Genomic DNA, 22,011 nt, shown 5'->3' with positions numbered 1-22,011 from the left:
AACACGAATCCTTAATAAAAATGAATATTCTATAATATAGAAATAGTTTTCAGGTTTTCATTTTTATTATCAATTAAAATCCATTTATGTATTATTTGTCATATTTTCTCTCATATATACACATTTTTTTATACAAAGATTTTTTTAAACGAATTCCGAAAAATATACTACAAAATAATAGCATGTTATCGATAACTCCAATTTTGGAATTGGTATTTTGCTGCTTTAAGTCTACAGCCAGTCTCAGTTATGTTTTTGTTTTCTTGCTAAGTGGTTGCGTTGGTTCGCGTCGCTTTGTCGCGCAGATCAGATTTTGTGATTAAAAACGCATAAATTAATGGATCATATTAATACATACAGCTAATAAATGTTTTTAATAAAAGCACAAAAAATTGTAATAATTAAATCCAATGTGAGCTGCGAGCACAAAATTAGTTAAAATAACGAGTTCACAACTAAGAAAATGGCGGCGTAGCAAACAATAAAAAGTAGCGACAGCAACAACAACTCGGGAACAACTACGTAAGCAGCGCAGCTTAATAAACTCTTTTCGGCTGCACAAAAAATTAATCTGGTTTTATGTTTTACTTTTATGAGTCGCGCGCGCGCCATTTGTATCTGTGCATTTGTGTGCGTGAGTGTGAGTGAAAGAGTGCTGGAAGAAAATACCATAAAAACAGGCAACGACAAATACAATAATTAATGCCCTGTTACAGTTTTTACATTTGTTTACTTTTGTGTGTCAACTTTCGTCGCGGTTGTGTTTTAATGTGATTAACTTGCTCTTTGTTATTGGTCTTTTTTGTTGGAAATTGAAAGAGGCAAACAGTGAGAAAAATAGCTTTTCCATACATACTAAAGGTAAGCGTTATTTGGTCCATTTTATTTTGTATTTTTAACAATCTAATTTACTAAACATTCAACAAATTTTCTAACTCTTCATTAACCGGCTGTTTTGGGTTCCATTGAACTATTGTGTTTGAAATGTTTTGTTTTGACACTCGTGTCCTGCTGCCGGCGTCGACGTCGGCGGCGACTGCGCCATCTGTCAATTTTGTCTGCTGCTTCTTATACCCTGTTGTATACAGTGGCTGCCAGCTGTTCGGGTCCTTTGTGGCAGAGCTGCCATACGCTTATGCAGGAAATTGGTTTTTGTTTCCAGACAATATGCAGCTGCTGCTGCCTCTGCTTCTGCGGCTGCATCTGCTTATGTAATTAATAAACCAACACGTGTCAGCGTCGGCTGCAGCAGCAGCGATGCGTTACGCTTGAGCGCCGCTACTGACGCGTGCTGCAGACAACAATGGCGCTGTGGCAACTCTGGCGCTGGCTCCGCTGAGCTCTGCTCTGCTGATGCTTGATATAATTTATTCCCCCTACTTGTTTTACAAAACGCGCTCGTCGGCAATTAAATGTTTAGCTGTCATTTACGCATTGTCTTTGGCAGTTCACTTGGAAATTCAATGCGCGTTTAGTTCAACTGAGCTTTGTACTCCGTTGCAAAGCACTCAGATTGCGCTATAAAGCTCATATAAATCAATAGAAAGCGCAGTACAAACATACGCACACACACGCACACGCATACGCACACACACATAGGCTCATAACTCACTTGCCATAATGGGGAGCGACTCTCGCTCGTACGCTCAATATGCAGAGATTTGTGTGGGAATCAAATGACTTGACGACGCGTCGTTGCCGTCGCAACGTAACGCAACGCAACACAACGTAAACGGCTCCAATGAAGTGTTAGAATTGTCGTTCATATGAGCGGGGGAGGGGGTAAACTGACAGCTTAGCGAGTGTTTCTGTGTAAGAGCGAGAGAGCGCTCGTAAGTGGTAAAAGCAGAGAGCATAAAGCTGAGAGCGGGAGCAAGAGAACGGCAGCGTGCGCAGGCCATTTAATAGAGTTGGAGCCTTTTTTGAAGTTTTTGTGTGAAGCTCGTGTGGAGCGCGTGCTCGCTCTCTCTCTCTCTCTCTCTCTATCTCTACTCTCTGACTTCGGCTCTTATTGGCCTATGCGGCAAACAAAGTGGTTGACTAGCCTGTCTCTGGTTATACGTGAGTGTGTGTGTTTGGATATGTTTTGTGGCATACAGCGCACAGTGGAATGTTTTCTGTTAAAAGAAAGCTTAATAGAACATTTTGATGTAAAAGTATTTAATATTTGATTATTTTCAATTTTCAAATTGAGAGCTTAAGCCTATTTCCATTAAAATATATAATATAAAAATATAATATATTAAAAAATAAATTCCGCTGTTGTAATTTGAAATCTGTTGTAGGCAGATTATTTCAAAAACTAAATCAGTTAAATAATTTCAAGCTGTAAATTGATTAAACAACTTTACTTTGTATGCTTAGCCTTGGAATTGAGTTACGTTAATGATTTGGGCCAAGTTTTACAAGTTTTCCCATGCTAAACACGACTGAATGCAAATTACAAACGATCATTAAGTTTTTCCCGCCTCAATGGATTGACCTCTACTTCTTATCATACCAATCTGGGGAAATAATAAAAAAAATAAAAATAAAAGCAATGACAGGTAGTAAATATTCATAAGGTATCTCATTCGGACAGGTTTCCGTTGCGTTCCAATTTCATTCGGTCCACTGTGCGTAAATTGTACAACTGGAAATGAATGCATTTCTCTCATCAGGCTGCGCTCCTTCAGGCGCTACAGTGCGGCGAAATTGTATGCACACGTCTATAATCAAAACGGAGACCGACTGTTGTTTCGTTTATTAACTAATTTGCCAGCAACAATAAATTGTCAGGCAACGGTTATTGTTTCAATTGCAACAAATTGGCTTGGTTTGACTTGGGATAAATAAATTGAGCAGAGTTTTGAGTGCCGCAAAAATTACGCGCACTCTCGCTCGCTCACTCTTTTACTCTCTATCCGCTCCATCTCTTTTCATCTCGCTCTCTTTTTGAACAACTTTGGCACTGTACAACCGGAGGACTTGGACGACTCGAACTTGAGCCGCGTTTTCAATACGCTTTGACTTGCGGTCGTCGTCGGCTCGTGCACGCTCGCTCCGCCTTTTTTCGGCTAGTTCTTCGTTTCTTTCAGCAGCAGCAGCCGCAGCCGCAGTCGCCGCAGCGGCAACTTTTTGCGCTGCCTTTTTCATATGCTTTACTTGTTTCGTGTGTGCGTGTGTGTCGGTATCAGTGTTGGTGTTTAGTTTGTGTGCGTGTGTTTGTGCAAAAGAAATTTGCACAGAATTTTCGGACGCGTTTAAATGCCACCAAATCTAGTGCAATTTCTACAAAATATATAATTAATGCTCATTTCAGTTGAGCTTTTGTGTACGCCATAAAAGTTGTTGCAGAAATCGACGTTTTCAAATGGTAATTATCATATTTTTGTCACAGTTGCGGATTTATATTCTGCAAATTTGTGAGTGTGTACGTGTATGTGTGTGTTACTGTTGGTGTGCTTGTGTGCGTGCGTGCGTAGTAGTAAACGCACTTTGCAAGTGGGTGGCAAGTGCTTAGGTACTAAAAAGTTCAATGTACATAACTGTAAATGCTCTCTGCCTGCCTGCACTGTCTCTCCTCTTACACTGGAACTTTTACAACCGTTGTTGTTGTTGTTGTTGCTTTGTTCGCATTGCTCGCTTTACAACTTGTTCGCGTATTTTGACCAAAAAGCAGAATTGATGGCCGCTTTTGGAGCTTTGCTGCGCTGCTGCGACGTGCAGACGTGCTGACAACCTTATTTGGTTTGTCTGTCAGTCTGTCCGTCTCTTCTTCTTCGGTGTGTCTGTCTGCTTGTCTGGTGCCATATGCGCTACGCATTCGCTTTGCATTAACCGTTAACTGCACGTACAACTAAATATGTACATATATACATACAGTGGTCGGCATAAGTATTTTGACAAAATAAATTTAATGCACCTTTGACTTTATAAAGGAATCCCTATTATAATTTCCTTTATATAGATAAATAATAAAAAACTTGACAGTTAGCTTTATTTTTAGAAAAACTTAATTCATGGAACCTGATTAAAAATAAAATCAAGGTATATGTTTTGTGGAAAAAAGATTTCCCTATATTTAAATTTCTTTTATATTCTATATTCTATATATAATAATACAAAATAATATAAAAACAGAATATACTAAATTTCTTTAACAAAATATATGGTCAAAAATCCATTTTATTTTGGTTAAATACTAATGCCGACCAGTGTATATTCACGTACATATGTATGTGGCTGAGTTCGTCTGCTCCGCTCACACACTCTCTGCCTCTCCCTCTCTCGCCCACACAATTGACACATCTTCGTCGTGTGTTGCATTTTACTCCTACGAGCTTTTTATGGGCTCTTGTTTGCTCCGTTCTTGGCGTTGCCAGATGAAACCTGAAACAAAACGCAAGACAATGCAATAACAACAACAACACCAGCAACGACATCGACAACGACAACAACTCCCTTTACACAGGCAAAACAAGTTTATACGGCCTGCGGCCATCGTTGGCTGCTTTTGTTGTCCTCTCCTCTGCTTTGCTTCTTGCAAGATCAACATCTCCAGTTATCGACAGGCAGCGACACCATCTTTTACTTTGTTTTTGTTGTCGCTGCTGCTGTTGCTGTTGCTGCTACGGCTGCTGCTGCTGCTGGCTGACAAAACACGCTACCAACAATGTACAAGTACACGAAAACTAAGACTCACTCAGTGGGGCGTGGCAAAGCGACCAAAAAAATATCAGAAATAAACTGAAAAGAAATGTAAGAAAAATGCAGCCAAAAAACTAAAAAAGAAAAGACTTTTTATCAGCCTTGCATTTTAGGGAAAGTATGGAAAGCGTCTCATGACATATGCAAAGCACCCGCAGCAGCAGCAAATATGGAGTATGATATGCGCTTGAGATACCCTGTGAAGAGCTAGAAAGAAAGACCTACAAAATAAGGAAATAAGAGTATAAAGACCTATTCTGTTTCGCTTTTCCATCAAGTTGTTTACGGAACAGACATTCAATTTGTTCACCCTGTGGTACTGCAAAGGATTAACCAAGAGCCGTTAGCATTTACTTTTCTATCAAACTGCATTGTAAATTTTAATTAAAGCTCGGCATTAGTTGAACAACTAGTTAATCAAATCAATTAAGTTTAAGCGCTACTAAAAGACTTTATGTCCAAGTTGTTCATTCGGTTCTGGGTATCTTAACAGGGTGTTAGAAAAACCCGTTGTCAATAAGTCGCGCTGTTAATGAAGTGTTGCCTGGGCGGTCCCTTTATCTAGCGTACTTAATGACACCCACACACACAGACACAGACATGGACACACACACACACACACACACTCTTCTACAATATCCCAGTTAAGCACCGTTAATAAACATGAGAACGAGACTCGCTTCATTTGATTTCAGCCGCCGCCGCCGCCGCCCCCAACTGCTGCTGCTCCCCTTACCCATTTGAAGTCCATGTCCCATTGCCAGTTCGCCATATGAATCTGGCCGTGGAGTGGTTGGTGGTCGAGCAGTCTTTATCGGGGGTGGCTGGGCAACATCAAGTTAGTTGATGTGTTGCCTGGCCTGATAGATTGGCCGTGTTGCCGTTCCGTTGCCGTTGCCATTTTATTGCGCTCCATTTGGCTGATTACTCATGCCAGTAAACTTTAACGGCTCACCGCGACAACACACGCCTAACGAACTGCAAATACACTTACGCACTCTCATTTCGCTCATAATTGAATTAATTAAATCTGAATATCAATTAAGAATTTTCTTTGAAAATTAGTGTATGGAGTTTTGAAGAAATGAATATAAAAGTATTTTAATTTCTGTGAAAAAAATTCTATCAAATGGAAATAAATTATTTGTCTACATTTTGAGATCTGCATAAACAAAAATTCAGCAAATAGTTCAATGCAATATTAAGAAACAAAAAGAAATTGGAATTGTAAAATCTAAATATTGAAGATTATTAAATAAAATCTATTATTTTTATTTAAAAAAAAATAAAATTATTTTAAAAATTTGATTTTGTATGAATTTATTATATGCAATCTGATTTAAGTAGAATCTTCACATAATAATTCTAAAATTTATTCAAATCAAAAAAAGAAAATGAAAATGGAAGAAAATCTCTTAAATTTAATGTGACTTATTCCAAAGCCAAGAAGATGTCGTTTCTAATTTCGGATAAATTCTTTAGTAAGAAAATTATAATTTCTCGACAACATGAGCTGTAAATTTATAGTTTTATTATGCTGTGAAATCTCTTAATGCGACATACTCATGTATAGCATTTGATGAGTGAAATGAAATGCATTTTCCCCCTTTGACTTCACCCCACAGTTGTAATACGAGAACTTATTTTTCTTATAGATAGACGAGAGTGTCATACAAGTTCTTATCGTAGCCCATTCAAAAAATTATTCAAACTTTATAACTAACTCTCAATACTCCCCCATTGAGTAGCGTATCAACTTTGCGGTCCCTTTGTGCTCGTTTATATGTATTCATGTCTGCATGTTGTCGGCGTCTGTATGTGTGTGTGTCTTTGTATGTGTGTGTTTAAAGCAATGGCAACCATAATTATTTTTAGTTGCTCAGCGTTTTTGCTGCTAACTTCAAAACCGCAACTCCGCTACATTGTATGTGCACACACACACACTCATCAATTTGTGTGTTTGTGTGTGCGACAATCAATAAATCTTTCAGCCTGTGCTGCCCTTTGTAATAGTTTTGTATTGTGTGCAGAGTTTCTAATAGGAAAAGGCCGCCCAAGCGTCCAATTGCATTTCCAATCAGTTTTTATGCTCAAGCACACACACACACATGCACACACATACACAGTTACATGTGTATATATGTACATGTTTGCACGCGCAAGTGTTGTTGCGCTCATTATGATTACTCACCACCCACACCCAGCACCAGCAACAACAACAGCAACAACAACAACAGCAATTGCAATAGTTTTTGTATTATTTACGCCAGGGGGCGCCCTGTGTGTGTCCGTGTGCTATGTTTGCAATTAAATGTGCAAGCAACAAAAGACTATGGCAAAATGTACTCATAAAAATGGGTAGTAAACAAGAGAAAAAGACGGGAAAAAAAATAAATAAAACGGGACACAAAAGAAACAAGACAGGCAAAACAGAAATTGTTAGCCCAAAATGCAAGCCGGCCGCACGGTTCAACAACATCTGCAAATGCAGCAGCTGGGCGAACGGGGTGTGTGGGTGACAACAACAACAACAACAACAGCAATAATAATAATAACAACAACAACAGCGGCAGCAGCAAATCGCAACCCACATTTGTATATCGTTCGCAGTTTTTGATATACTACCCTACTACAAACGCTGCTCAGCCTCTGCCAGCTGCCTCTACTGCAAACTCCGTTCAACCTCTGCTTACGCTGCCCTCTGCCTCAACTTAACTGTCCACTGCCATCTGTGCTTCGGTTCTGCACGCCTCGCTCTCTCTCTCTCTCTCTCTCACACTCGCTCGCTCTCCATTTTGTGCGCTCTCTCCTTTACTTTGAGCTGCGCTGCTTGGGCCTCTCCCGCGCCTTCGGCTGCAGTTTTTCGTTAATTTTCGTTTCACGTCGCATACATAAAAATTCATTAAAGGCAGTCGACGGGCTTGTAAATGAAATTTACTACTGCCACCGTTTTACGTGTTGTTGTTGTTGCTTTTTTAGCTTTTGCTCTGCTTTTTTGCTACGTTTCGCCTCTCTTTATACACCCACTCGCACACGCATACACAGATACGATATGAAATTTGGCACCTGCTTCTTGTGCTGTATTCGTTGCTCTTCTCAGTCGGTAACTCTGCTTCTCGGTGCATGTGAGTGTGTATGTGTGTGTGCGTGTGTGTGTATTTGTGTTTGCGTGCTTGTATCGTATACTACGTCGTCCGGCCGGGCCGGGCACAGCATCGAGTAGTTATTCGAACAGGTGGCCGTTGCTGCACTTAGCATGTTATCGATAAATGCTCCAGTCAATCGTTTTTGGCCTTTAACTGTTTCGCCAGAAAAGAACTGTGCATATTAAAGCTTAATTTCTGTTATTGCTTCCGAGTATTTTGCGGCTTTGTTCTCGCTAATGTTAATGACATGGCCCAGGCAGTAGCGCTGTTCGTGACTTTTGCCAGATTTGCGCCAGCGTCGCTGCCTGCCGCTGCATTTTTCAAGTGTATTATGACGTAGCGCCTAGACAAGCCGCAACTATAAGCCGCACGCCCTGTCTGTCCCTCCCCCAGCCGCCCTAAACGCAGCCCGCAGTCAACGAACTTTGACTTCGTCTCTGGCACTATTCTCTCTCCCCTTGTTGTTTGTTTTTAGTTGTGTTTGGTGAATGAAATTTGTAATACGATGCTACGGGCGCACAGTGGGTCACAGTTAATATGTATGTGTGTGTGTATATAAAACAACATGGCCTAAACTAGTTGGCAATAATACTTGGAGTCATATTTTATGTTCCTAGACGTGCTCTAATTTGGTAATTATGCTCATTCCTCTGAAGTGAAATGAGTATATTCGTTTGGTGGAATGTCCGTCCGTCTGTCCATATGACCGCAAACCATTTCGCCACTATTAAAGCTAGAGAAATTTTTAGCTTATCGCCAAGTTCTTTTTTGCCTTTGATTTTTTTTTTAGTGCTCCGTCGTACTACTGTGTTTTTTATGGCCATTAGTGCATATAATGCAGCCCACTGTGCAGCGCGCTGCTCGTGCCCTATGGCAGTTTATTGACTTGCCGCAGCAGCAGCGCGAGCGCATAAACAGTGTGACCCTATTTTTAGCTAGAGCTACGAAAATTTATGCCCAATTATGCAGATTTCCCATACTCCACGCACACATACATAGATATATATATAGAGTCACATCTGCTGCACATCTGGCTTTGCCTCCATATGCATATTTTCCTAATGCAGTTTTTATTTGCTTTGCTCTTGCAGGAGTCGCTGCAGCTAATTTGGCCAGCGCGGCCAGCAGTCACAGAAGCGCGCCATGCATCGCTCACTGAAGCCGCACGCATCGACGGCACAAGCTAAAAAGGTACAGCCGCCCACAATACCAGGAGATCAACAGCCGACGCCCGGCTCACCCCTTGGCGGACATCATCAGCCCCTGATACCGCTCTACCGCCTGAGCGGGCCACTGCGACACCATCAACAGCAACAACAGCAGCAGCAGCAGCAGCCACAACAGCATCTACAACATCTTCAGCAACTGGACGATGGGATTGGGAGCATGAGTGGAAGCAGCATTGTCTCGTCGCCCTCGCTGGAGGAGGGCGGCTTCAATCTGCCGCGCGAGACGAGCGTGGCGCTGCGCCTAAAGGATGAGCCAATCGTTGGCGCTGGAGTAACTGCAGCAGCAGCAGCGGCAGCAGCTGCAGGTGTTAGCTCTGGCAGCAAACAGGCTCCGGCGCAGACGACGCTGCCGCCCAGCATTGTGGCCTGTCCACCGCCCGTATTCTGCGCGACGCTGCGCGAGCCGCTTACCCACAAGGCGGCGGTCTACTATCACCAGCAGCTGGCGCTGCAGGAGGATCAGGGCATTGATCTGACCCAATCGCCTGGTCGCGATTCGCCCGGCTCATCGTCGGGCTCGGCCGGTTCGGGGTCGCGGCACAGCACCGCCAGCCTGGACTCGGGTCGTGCCTCATCATATTTAACGGGCGTCTCCTCATCGGGCGCCTCGATACGTGCGCCGCTCTCCTCGCCCCGCTGCAGCTCCGTCAGCTCCTGCTCGATCGGCAGCGTGGATCGGCAGCGCAACGATGAGCTCATCATCGATTGGCTGCTCGAAATGAAGCACGAGGAGTACGCCCAGCTGTTCATAGCCGCCGGCTACGATTTGCCAACAATTGCACGGATGACACCCGAGGATCTCACCGCCATCGGCATCAAGAATCCGCATCATCGCGAACGCATCAAGCAGCGCATCGACAAGCTGCAGGTGCTCGACAACCTGCCACACTTTGTGCCGGTAAGTAAACAAACAGACGAACCCAACCCATCCCAACCCAAGTCAACTCAACCTAGCAACCTAGTATAGTCAGACCGACCGACCGGTTCCGCTTTTCCCTATCTAATCAGCCGCAAAACTCGTGATATTTGCATAAAGCCAACTTAGTCATAAGTCAACAGATAGCAATTTGTCAAATTGGCATTAATTGCCGGCATACTAAAGGTGAAAATAGCTAGAGATGGGCACTACCCGACGATCGTAGCTCATTGAATACAGAACAGCCGGTCTCTAGTTAGTCTCTAGTTCACTTGGATAAACTTGGATAAAGCTAACAAGTTTCTCCATATCAGATGATCTTAGACTATCAACATAAGCTTCTCTCTCTCTCTCTCTCTCTCTCTCTCTCTCTTGTGCTATGATAGTGTGGTGTGGTAATTAGTTACTCGTATCTTTATCTTAAAACTTGTCCACTCATTAGAAGTTTCTCTTTTTTATGTAGGATGATCTCAAGGTGTGATATGTGGATTTAGAATCTTCAGCTGCGCATCGTTGCTTAAACATTGTTTTTATTGTCTTTAGAAAAAAAGCCTCGTTCATAACTGAAGAGCTGCTTAGAAACTTTCTAGAAGATCATAAGTTCTTTTTCAAAATAAATAAAACTAGGCAGTGCCTGACTAGGATGCCTCTGTCTAATTAATAAAATGAATTGTCTTATAATTTTTGTTCTCTATATCAAATGATTACTCTCTCTCTCGCTCTCTCTTTAAGATAATGTTGCACGGTAATTAGTTACTCGTATCTCATATCTTAAAGCTAATTGACCCAATAGAAGTTTCTCTTTTTCATGTAGGATGATCTTGAGATGTGATATATGGATCTATGGAACTTTATCTATGTTGTTAAGGAATTTTATGAGCTTTCAGTAGATAAAGATTTAATAAAATATAAATAGGAGCTCTCTAGTTGGGATTGCCAAATCATCGCTTCTTGCATAACGTTTGCTCTAGTTGAGCTTTCGTGATAAAATTTTCAAAGCATTATAATGCCATCCATATGTGTAGGTGTTCATTCCATGCAGTAGTTTTATGCTCTCTAAATTGTAATTCCCCAATCAAAAGCAGCAAATCTGAGCAGTAATTAAATCGAAAGATTTTGCTTAATCTGATTTCTAAATAGCCTCACGTATATGTAATTTAATAGCTTCCCACGTCTTAAATATCAATTAATATATAAACATATTCATCTCCCTTTTGTTTTTGCTCCCTTCGTAAGATCTCTCATCTCTATTAGCCAGGGATTGTCCCAACTAGTTCGCTGTCTGTCGCTCGTTCGCTTGTTTATTTGTATTTGTATTTTTTTTTTCGCAGCTTATCTTTTATATATTTCATTAAAAAGGCATTTGCAGTCCGTCGTGCTGCAAAAACTCGTTTCTCACATATTGTGAGCTCTGCTGAGAGCCAACCCCGAACCATAAAAAGCGCCGTCGTCAGCAAACTGTTATTCTCTTCTTATTATTTTATTTTTATTTTTATTGTTAATGAAAGAATTTCGTTTAATATGCGCACATTAATTCCCATCAACAATTCATTAAAAAAAACACTCGACTCTATAAACAGGCAACAGAATGCAAAATCAACGTAAACTCTGTGAGGTTCTCTCAAGCTTAACGTGTTGGCGCCTTTCGCAGGTGACATTTCGCAGGTGGCAAGGTGTGCGGGGCTTACGGATCAGCTAATACATTGACTCGAAACTTTTGCAAGGCTAATTGATCGACGGCGCGTTAACATTGAACATTGACAGACCAAAGTAGTCTCTATGCCTCTTAACAATTAATGGAACTGGGCTTTTGAGTGTCATGCAATTTCAAGATTAAAGACTGAACTTGAAAGATAACAAGCTGCTACAACTGATGATTAAGTCATTTGAGAAAACTAGTTTTCAGAAGTAATATATCAGAATAATATATAGTCAAATTTATATAAGTTATCCCTCACAAAGTAGTCGAGTCTCTGGATAAACATGTAAGACTCTAGCTTAACTTTCTTAACTTTGCTAATATTTAGAGCAAATTGACATTATCTGATATTACTTATATATATATATATATACATATATATCATGTGATTCACACACGCGCTTTTCAGAAGTGAAAAAGTTCCGCTACATACATATATGCATAACGTCGCCTTATCCACATCATTTTTGATGGGCGTCTACAATATCCGATTAAATACGTGACATAACCGAGTGCATTGCGATTGTCGTTTCGATATGCATTTCACGTGCAACTGAAACAAGCCCTCGACACAGGTTTCTCATAACCAAATGTGGTGCTCAAGCCCTCTTAAAACCCCATCCATGGCATTACAATAAAAGTAACTCACGAAAAGTCAAATATTAATCGCTTCTGATACGTGTTGACATTTCGTGGCACACTAAAAACAGTAACTAGGAAGAAAGTATATATGGGTATTATCATTAGTCATGATCGCAAAACTAATATATGGAGTGGCTTGCAATCTTTTGTGTTATCATGTTATCGATTGTTATCGAAATATGCTTTCATTTATTGTAGCTATAAAAAATATATAGCAGATTATATTGAAAGTAACAAAATTAAAACAAAGAGTAGTATTAAGGGGACTTTGCGCTTAAGATAAGAAGAATATGGTTGAATTAGTTATATATGTATATATAATAAATATTGTATCATATATAGAGTAGTTACTATTCATATAGTATGACGATGTCAAGGAAGGTTTGAGTGATTAAGTTATGACCTCATCTTTAACCTTATTTCATATATTATTATTATTTTATTGTTTTTTCCTTTAACTTGTCTCGTATATATTTGACTGCTGATGTTCTTCTATATATTTTAACAACATAATTTTTATATTTTACTATATCTTTTATCTTCCATATCATTTGATTTGTCTTCATTTCTTTATACTTCATATTCTCTCACATATTTATTCAGTCCATTGGATCTTTAATCTGGAAACTTTACGTCAAAATAAAATCTAATTCACTAAGAAAACATAATAGAACATTGTTTAAAACAATTACTGACTGCTTCTATATATTCTATAGGCTACCTGTGCTGTACTGAATCAGCTTGTAACGCTCACAATTATGACATTCTACAAACTGAAATATCGTATCATTTATAATGCGATAGTCATGCATTCAGCATGGATTTCACTTTAAAGTCCGCCTTCAATGGCAGCTTTATGAATATCATAAAAAATCAGACAAAGTCACTGAACCAGCGCCCACCCGCTCAGCTAGCCATAGTCCCCCCCATATATAATACCCTAGTTGTAACTGCATTTGAAGTCTTTCGTCTGATTCATTGATTTCGTCAGCCTCTCAAAGCTGAAAAGTCAAAACGCGCGCGCGCGCGCATTCCCCGCCGCCCACCTGCTTGGGCTGGACTTAATGCGGTCTGTCAGCTGCCCACCTGCCTGCATGCCATGCCAAGAGCTTAAAAAATGCATATGTTGTTGTTGTTGTTGCAGTTGTTGCCGGTTGCAAGCGCAACTTGAAATATCATTTATCGGCTATCTATTTGTATCTGCAGCTCTGCAACTCGGTCCACATTCCATTTTGTTGGAGCTCTCTTAATTGCTTGTTTCAAATTATAACCTATGGCTGATTGTTTGCCAGTTTTTTTTTGTTTTTTTTTCGGTTTCCATTATCTGCCATTGTATATCGTTAGTTGTTTGGCATTTGTTTAATAACCGATGGCTGACTGTATTTATGCATGTGCCAATATCTCGACCGATTTGCGACGCTTTTGAAGCTGTGCAATTTTTCAACAAAATGACCTCAGCTTTTAGTTTTGTTTAAACATTTTTTTTTTGCGCTTCGTTTGGGTTTTCAGTTGAAATAAATGAAGTAAGCGCGTTGCAGTCGGGCGTTACCGACTGCAGAATACTCAATCATAGTCCAAATGCTGTTAAATCTATTTTCCCAATTGCCACGCCCTTAATTGTTATATTTAAAAATATATAAAAAATAAATATTGTCAACAGTAATTTAGTGGTTAAATTTAGAGTTACTAAATACTAAACAAATACAGTTTTATTCGCGACTTACCACGCCTCGAATGGGCGTAGATATATATTTAATTTTTTGCTGTCAACGCGAGTAAACAATTCAAATTTCAACTCCCTAGGCCCTCAAACATCCCTGTAAAAAATTGGGAAATTATTTTACCAATGTGCCACGCCCCTAGTGGATTAGTTTATGGTTATGGCAAAGTCTTGACACTTCATAATTAATATATATATTTTTAAAATTTCAAAATTAACATTACACAAAGCCAATATACTAATTTCACTCTCGTGAATGAGTATACAAACCCGCCATAATATTTTACTAGCAGAATTTTTCAGTTGTTATTTGATTTGTTATGTTTGCTCTTTGTATAATGCTGCGTGACTGTTTTCGCATGTTTCTTGTTTTACTATTTTATTTTATTTCTATTTGCTATTGAGAGCTGTTACTCACAGTCTTTGGGTTCTCTCACAAAGCTCTCCGAAAACTATTGTTATTTATTCAGTTGATCTTGAGCGACAAGCACGCCTTGGGTGTGGCTGCAAACTTCACTTACATCATGCAAAAATCAATATTATGTATATATGTAATATATATCCAAGTATATATCATATATAGAGCTACAAACGAAAGCTTCATTAGCTCACATTCTAAAAAAAAAATATAAAAATCTAAATTAAGATATGAGAAAAAACAACCTCATCCGGCACTTTCTTTGGCATTTTTTTTTTTATCTGACGAAAAAGGAAATAAAGCAAAATACCTCAGACTCAGTGAAAAGGCAACAGAAATAGTTATTAAACAGCGTCAACGACATGTCGTTGGCAATCTCTGGGCCCGGCTCATACCTTTCCATAAGGCAAAAACAAAAACCGCAATCAACGCAACGACCTTGAGGTTTAGACCAAGCATTTGCTGCTGGCTGTTGTTGTTGTTGTTGCCGTTATTAGACACTCCAAATGGTATTTAGTTTTCGGCCTGACGTACTCATATTTAACTATATATACATATACAGCTACATATCTGTGTGTGTATTTTTTTTTTTTTTTTTTTTTTTTTTTTTGCTGAAAAACAAGTTTCTGACCATTCCGTTTTTGCCTGGCTGCTGTATGCGGGTCTATTTTTTTTTTCTTTTTCGGTGTCATACCATATGCTACCTGCTAATGAGTTTTCAAATTAGAAAACTAAATATATATACACACACACATACATATCTTCGGCATGTCGCCTGACTGACGTTAAATAAATATTATTTTTGAAGTTTCTGTGGCATCTGCGGTCGAGATGCTCTCTACAAATATTAAAATTTCATTAACATCTTTCGATTGCGCAGTCAGCTGTCTCAACGCTTGCTGATTAGAGTTGGAGCTGCCGATGATATAGAAAATATATGCAGATCTCTTTAAAGTGGTGCTTGGAGCTAAATAAATTATTTGTTTATAAACTATAGCTATAAACATGCAAACTTTTATTTATTTATGAAATATTGCCATAGATATGCAAAATATAAACAAGCAACTGAATAAAGCTGCATGTGTAAACAGTTATTCGATTGGCTTATAGCAAAGTCTGTAGGTAGAAAATCTAGTTAGGACAAAAACAGTCCACAGTAAATTCATTATATATATTTTTCGGTATTTTAAAGTTTTTACTCAAGTTTTTGCCTTGCGTTTACAGATGTTATTCAATTCTTGACACTTTTTCCAGCTAAGCTTATCTCTTACGTAAATTTTCCACAACAAAATTATATATTATTTATGCATCAATTCTTTAATTCTATATACCTTCTTAAAGCTTTTGTAAACAAATTTCAACTAATTTAAAATTGATTTGTATAAATTAACAATTAAAATACAGAATCGACTTTTCACTATATTTATAATAATATATTTCTGCTTAATATATATATTTATTTTATTATATATAATCCAAGACTCCATAAGTTTTCTATCTGCAATCCCAATCTCTTAAATATGGAAATTTTCCACAAACATAAATCAAGTTTATTTATAAATCTATTAACCAACTTATCTTAAAGTTTTAGTAAAAAAAATTAAATTATTTTGAATTTAAAATTTATTTTTGTGGAATTTCCATTTTAACATTTAAATAAAGAATTCATTTGCTAAGACATTCTATTTAATATGCTTAGGTCTCTATAGGTTGTCTATCGCAAATCCTATGGAAATTTTCCACAATAAAAATCTTGCTATTTATACAAGTATTATTTAACTTCTTTTGAAACTTCAGTTAAGAAAAAGTCAGTTAGTCCGAAAAAATTCTTCCAGCTTAAGCTTGGCTTTGGCTTTAATCCAACAAATGATTGGGCATTTATAGATAGATGTCATAAGCAATCAAGGAATCAATCTTAATAATAATTATTGAATTTGATTATAATTTAGCACTGTATTAAAACAGAGGCTATACCCTTGAAAAGTCTAGCTGAAATCAGTTTTCCATTGCCGTAAGGAACGGAACAAATAGCATTACAACAACAATAGCAGCAACAACAACAATTCCATTCGCTTAATTAAATAGAAATCAACGCCAATTTAGACAACAGGCAAAAGAGCAAAAGCTTCAAAAGTTATTAACACGTCAGATGAAAAAACAAGTATGAATATGAGTATGGTAAAAGCTGTAAGCACGACTAACAGATGCCCTAGAACTAGGCAATTGAATAGCAAAATTGAATGGGTAGAGGTGGCATTGATGATGAGTATTGCTTTATATAAGACCTGTTAGAGCCATCGATGTATATAGATCGATAGTATAGTATAATATACTAAAGAGACATACTCTCTATATTATGCAGCTGCAACAGGCTCTATATATGCTGCCTGTTTACAGGGTATACGAAATTGCTGATGCTGATGATTTTTGACTGCCTCTCGCTGCGTGTGTCTATGTCTATGTCTCTGTGTCTGTGTGTGCATGCCTGTCGCTGTCTCTATCTCGGTGTGTCTGCCTCTGCCTCTGCCTCTGCCCATGGCAGCTTTGGCTACCGTTTAATGGCAAACAGCGACGAGTTTTGTCTCTTTACCCGTTCCTTTATGTTTGTGCTTTGACGCGATTTATGTCATATCTTATCAATTACAACTGATTAGAGCCGCGACGAGCTCATCAGAAAGCGGTGTACAAAACGTACCACAGGGTAACATACATAGCTCTGCCCCGTGCCCCGTGCCCCGCCCCCCACCCCCTTAGCCCGCAGCGCTGTGGCAGTGGTATCAGCGCTTTGGCCTGGAATTGGTTCATGGACAAATTTGTAGCTTGGCTGGCTGCCCGCACTTGAGGGGCTTTCTCGCTGTGTTAATCAAGCGCGATTAGCCGTCAATATGGACAGACAGTGATGAAAAAAAATAAACATACAAAAAAAAAAAAAAAAAAAATACATAAATAAAGATGATTCTTATGCTCTTCCATGAACAGGGTTCAATTGAGGAATGGCTGCAGCTGTTGCGCCTGGAGGAGTACATACAGCCGCTGCTCGAGCAGAACTACAAGACAGTGCGCGATGTCACCCAAGTGACCTGGGAGGATCTCGAGGACATTGGCATTGTCAAGCTGGGCCATCAGAAGAAAATATTGCTGGCCATCAAGCGAGTCAAGGACATTATCAGCGGCAAGTGGAATCCCGGCGGCGCCAATGCCTATCAGCAACAGGTAAATTTATTATTTTAGACTTAGAAATGCCAATAAATAGCTGCGAGAGTAGTTGGGCCAGACTGACGAAGATGACATCAATTACTTAGATTTTGGGCATTATATCATATTTATTGCGTCAGCTTAAATATTTGTTTAATATTTATTAAATGCATGCTTAAGTTTTTTATTATTTTTGGAAGTACTTTTTTAATATTGCAAATTTAGTTTTATTATATATTTAGATTTTTTAAATTTATCTAACATAATAAATATTTGTTTAATCAATATGTCTTTAAAAAATAAAATAAGTTATTTAAAATGCACTTTCCATATAAATATAATTAAATATTCATTTTAGATTAATTTTACATATTTTAAAAAAATTATATTTATTTGTTGTTTAATGTATCTTATTTATTTAATAATTTCGTTTCAATATTTTTATTTAATTTATAAATTTGCAAATATATATTGATATCAATATTTTTTAATCTACATTTTTCTGTCAAGCCTATTTATATTTAAATTTTTGTAATTCTAATTTCTAATAATTATATTTTGTATAAAATTTGTTATGTAAATTTTATGCTTTGTATATTTGTAAACGTTTTTGTTTTGTTTTATATTAATATATTTTAGTCTATATTTTTCTTTATAGCTCTAATATCTATATTTATTTATATATTAACTTAGTTTTAATTAAAAACATTTTATTTTTTAATATTGCTTTGCTAATTTATTATTTTAAGTAGTTATTATTATTATTATTATTACTATTATTATTATTATTATTGTTATTTTTATATTTTTTAATTTTTTCTATTTAAATTAACTTTACTGTTTGCATATTTCTTTTTGTAAAATTGATTTTTATCGTTTTGCTTTCATAATTTTCTAATTTGATTTAATTTCCTTTTCGTTTCATAATAATTTGATTAATGGACGCGCTTAATTAGGAATACCAGCGCAAGCCCTGGCAATTCAACGTGCCCATACCCAGTACGCCATCCTATGTGCCAACGACGCGCGTCTCCTGGGACGACACAAAGATCTATGCGACGAGCGCGAACAGCGTGAATGCCTTGGCCAATGGGCTGAATGGCTGCCACAGAAGTGGCCTGGGCACTGCGGGTGGGGGCGATGCCTACTACTGCACGGGCAGCAATCACGAGTGCTGCAACGGCAACGATGTGGTGCTCATTAAGGTGGGTGGTTGGGTCGGGTTGGGTTGTGTTTGGGCTGGGTCTGATACTTGGCAAATATCAGTTGTAGGCGCAATTGTAGGCGTAGTCGTCCTTGAACTTTAAGTGCCGCATGCCAGTGACTAAATTCTCTCTCTCTCCCTCTGTCTCTTTCGCTGTCCATTGCAGGTGCGTCAGCCACGTGGCAAGAGCCTGGAATCGCTCGAGGATATCCACGACAACAGCACGCGCAGCCATTTGACCTTTAGCCACTATACGACCACGGACTATGGACATTTCGGGCCGCCCACGACAGCGGCCGCAGCAGCAGCCATGGCAGCTGCCGCCTCACTGCAACAGCAGCAGCAGCAGCAGCATCATCAGCTGCTGCAACAGCAACAGCAGCAGGCGGCTGCAGCACGTCTGCTGGGCAGCAATGCGGCAGCCATGGCCTGGCGACGTTCCTACGACGATGGCGACATAACACCCACCAACGATGCCACGCGCGAGCTGCTCTACGAGGAGGGCGGCGGCACGCTGCCACGCCAGCAGCGCGGCATACTGCAACGCGCCGTGCTGAATACGATGCCGCCACTGGAGCATCATCACTACATGAATGCGGCGGCGGCGGCCGAGTATGTGACAGCCGGTGGTGCTGATGGTGCAACAGTGAGTAGACGACACATAGAGTGGACAGAAAGAACTCTGGTGGCACTCAAATGATAACGCTTCCTCTCCTTCTTCTCTTGCAGTCCTATTTGAGCGGCAGCCCCTTGACGGGCAAGAAGATTGCGCCGGAGCCGCCGCGGCGTCACTGCAGCATACGCAATTCACGGCAGTTGAGCACGGATGGTTCGCAGCAGGCGCCAGTTGCCGGAGTGAACCAACAGCAGCAGCAGCAGCAACAGCAGCAACAACAACAGCAGCAGCAACAGCACATGTTCTATGGCCACACAGCACAGCACTGGCAGCAGCAGCAGCAGGCGGCCGGCCTGAATGGCCAGCAGCAGCCGATCTATGCCAACTATGCGACCATACAGCAGACAACGGCCGAGATACACTGCGAGAAGTATCATGACAATAAATCGAATTCCAGCATCGATTCGATTGATACGATACCGTTTGCCAATGAGAACACCGGCACCATCAAGCAGCGTCTGCTCAATCGCCAGGAGCTGCCGGGCATCGGCGGTGCAGCGGGATCGAGTGCTGGACATCATGCGGCCGGCACGCATCTGCATTCCTCCAGCTCCAGTTCCAGTTCGTCGTCGACAAACACCATTGCCAATATAGCGCACTCGTTCCACTCGCTGAAATCTTCCAGTTCGCTGCACGATGCCACAATGGCGCGCAGCGACAGCATGAATAGCACCGCCAGCGCTGGCAGCAGCGCGCTGCACTTGCGCTCACCCACCCTAGATATGGCCAGTGGTGCTGGCAGTGGCATCATTGAGTCTGCCTCATCACCAGAGCCAACAGCAGCTGTGCCAGCAGGAGTCACTTCTGCTGCTGCTGCTGCTGCTGCTGCTGCTGGACCAGCCACTGTCAATGCGGTGCCGCCAAAGGTGTCGGTCAATGTGCTCAACGACATTGGCAACATGTTGGCCAATTTAACAGATGAGCTCGACGCCATGCTCGAGGAGGAGAAGCGAGTGGGTCTCAATATAGACAGTGAGTAAGGGCAGAGGCGCGTTCCGCCATCGCAGCAGCAACAACAAACAATCCGAACACAGAAAGTTTCCTTAAGATGAACACCCGCAACTCGTGCCCCGAGCAACATTCACGTAGTGTAGCTGAATTGTTTGTAAACGTCAACGTAAACGTAAACGTGTAATGTTTTTTTTTAGTTTGCTGTCCCGCGTCGATTTACAGTTATGTTTTTATATCATTTGTCTAGTTCTTATTGATGTCTTAGTTATAATTGAATTGCCTAAGTCGAAAGGCTCTGCATAGGTGCATCAAATGTAGTTATATCAATAATTGGTCTACTTATGTTATGGCAGTCTTAGAGCTGAATTAAATTTAGTTAATTATTTGTTAAACTTTAAACAAATGGCAACACAAGTGTTGCTCTCACGTGTACAAAGCAATAAATCTATATATGTATTTAATTTTCATATAAATAAACAAAAAATAAATAAATCCAGCTAACTATCAGACATTCCAAACTTGAGAACTTGAAAATATAAATAAATAAATATGAATAATTGTATATTTGTTTTGGCTGCTAAGCCGCAAGCTGCAGCATAAATAGACCAATTAGTTAATGTCTAAGTTTAATAGTTTTTATATATTAATGACGAGGCCAGTTTTTTAAAATTAATTATGATTGATTTACACAATATTTAGCTGTGTATTAAATGAAACTCGAAAAACTACAACAGAAAAGCTTTTGAAACACGTATACTTTTGTACTTTCCCTATGAATGTTAACAAAAAAACAAAAGAAAACACAAAATTAAAAAAAAAAAAAAAAAAATCGAGGAATATTAAAAAAATAGCAAACAATAAGGAATATCTGAAGATAATGAAAAGTAAGCGCAAATTGCATATATGCAACACTTGCATAGTTAATATATATAGCATAAAATATATATATATAAATATATGTATACATTTAATAAATATTTAAACAAAATCATTTATATGGCAAGTATTTAGAGGTTTGATACTAAACAGAAAAAGAAAACGAAAACGAAAGAATAACAAAATGAAAATGAAACTGCAAAGCACACACAAGAAACAAACAAAACACAAAGTAATTAAAAAGTAACAACTATTTAGCAAACTTTTCTACTTAAACAAATGTTTAGTTGATACAAAATGGATTTTGTTACAACAACTAGAAATCAAATCAAACAAATATTTCAATAATTTCCAGCTGAACTCTTGAGTTTTATATATATTTTAAATATGTATACAGAACAATACAGAAATCTATATGAATGAATGTATAATTAAGTGTTATTCCATATAAACTATATATTAAATTCATTATATTAAATATAAACAAAAAGAACATTATAAATATATATATATATATATATATATATATTTAAAGATATATATTAGCGTTATATTAAGCAAGCGAAATACGGGCATCAATGCTAAATAACGTATAGAAATTCCGTGGTATACACTTCTATTGCCTTTCTTTATCATTTACTTAAATAAAC

At 39.0% G+C, this 22,011-nt stretch overlaps 1 protein-coding gene across 3 annotated transcripts; it reads left to right on the top strand.

Moving 5' to 3' along the window:
* Nucleotides 1-244: 244 nt before the first annotated feature.
* LOC6580316 (mastermind-like protein 2) lies at nt 245-21,639 on the top strand. Of its 3 annotated transcripts, none has more exons than XM_002006128.4 (6): nt 245-861; nt 8,927-9,962; nt 17,439-17,672; nt 18,611-18,859; nt 19,025-19,504; nt 19,588-21,639. In XM_002006128.4, exons 2-6 carry the CDS (start codon nt 8,979-8,981, stop codon nt 20,512-20,514), a joined length of 2,874 nt encoding a protein of 957 aa, XP_002006164.1. In that variant the 5' UTR covers nt 245-861; nt 8,927-8,978; the 3' UTR covers nt 20,515-21,639. The 3 variants fall into 3 exon arrangements, with proteins under 3 accessions (XP_002006164.1, XP_015019654.1, XP_015019655.1); XM_015164169.3 differs by lacking the exon at nt 245-861 and adding an exon at nt 3,008-3,355; XM_015164168.3 differs by lacking the exon at nt 18,611-18,859.
* The last annotated feature ends 372 nt before the right edge of the window (nt 21,640-22,011 follow it).

This window comes from Drosophila mojavensis, unplaced genomic scaffold (genome assembly GCF_018153725.1).
Source record: "Drosophila mojavensis isolate 15081-1352.22 unplaced genomic scaffold, ASM1815372v1 contig_81, whole genome shotgun sequence".
NCBI lineage: Eukaryota > Metazoa > Arthropoda > Insecta > Diptera > Drosophilidae > Drosophila > Drosophila mojavensis.
Note: the sequence above shows the minus strand (reverse complement) of the source record. Positions and strands in the feature narration are given on the sequence as shown.

What these genes read in the sequence shown, in the direction of transcription:
- LOC6580316 (XM_002006128.4), top strand. Translation starts at nt 8,979, where the DNA reads ATGCATCGCTCACTGAAGCCGCACGCATCGACGGCACAAGCTAAAAAG. An exon ending in ACCTGCCACACTTTGTGCCG is followed by an intron (nt 9,963 to 17,438) that starts GTAAGTAAACAA and finishes TTCCATGAACAG; the next exon opens with GGTTCAATTGAGGAATGGCT. An exon ending in ACGATGTGGTGCTCATTAAG is followed by an intron (nt 18,860 to 19,024) that starts GTGGGTGGTTGG and finishes TGTCCATTGCAG; the next exon opens with GTGCGTCAGCCACGTGGCAA.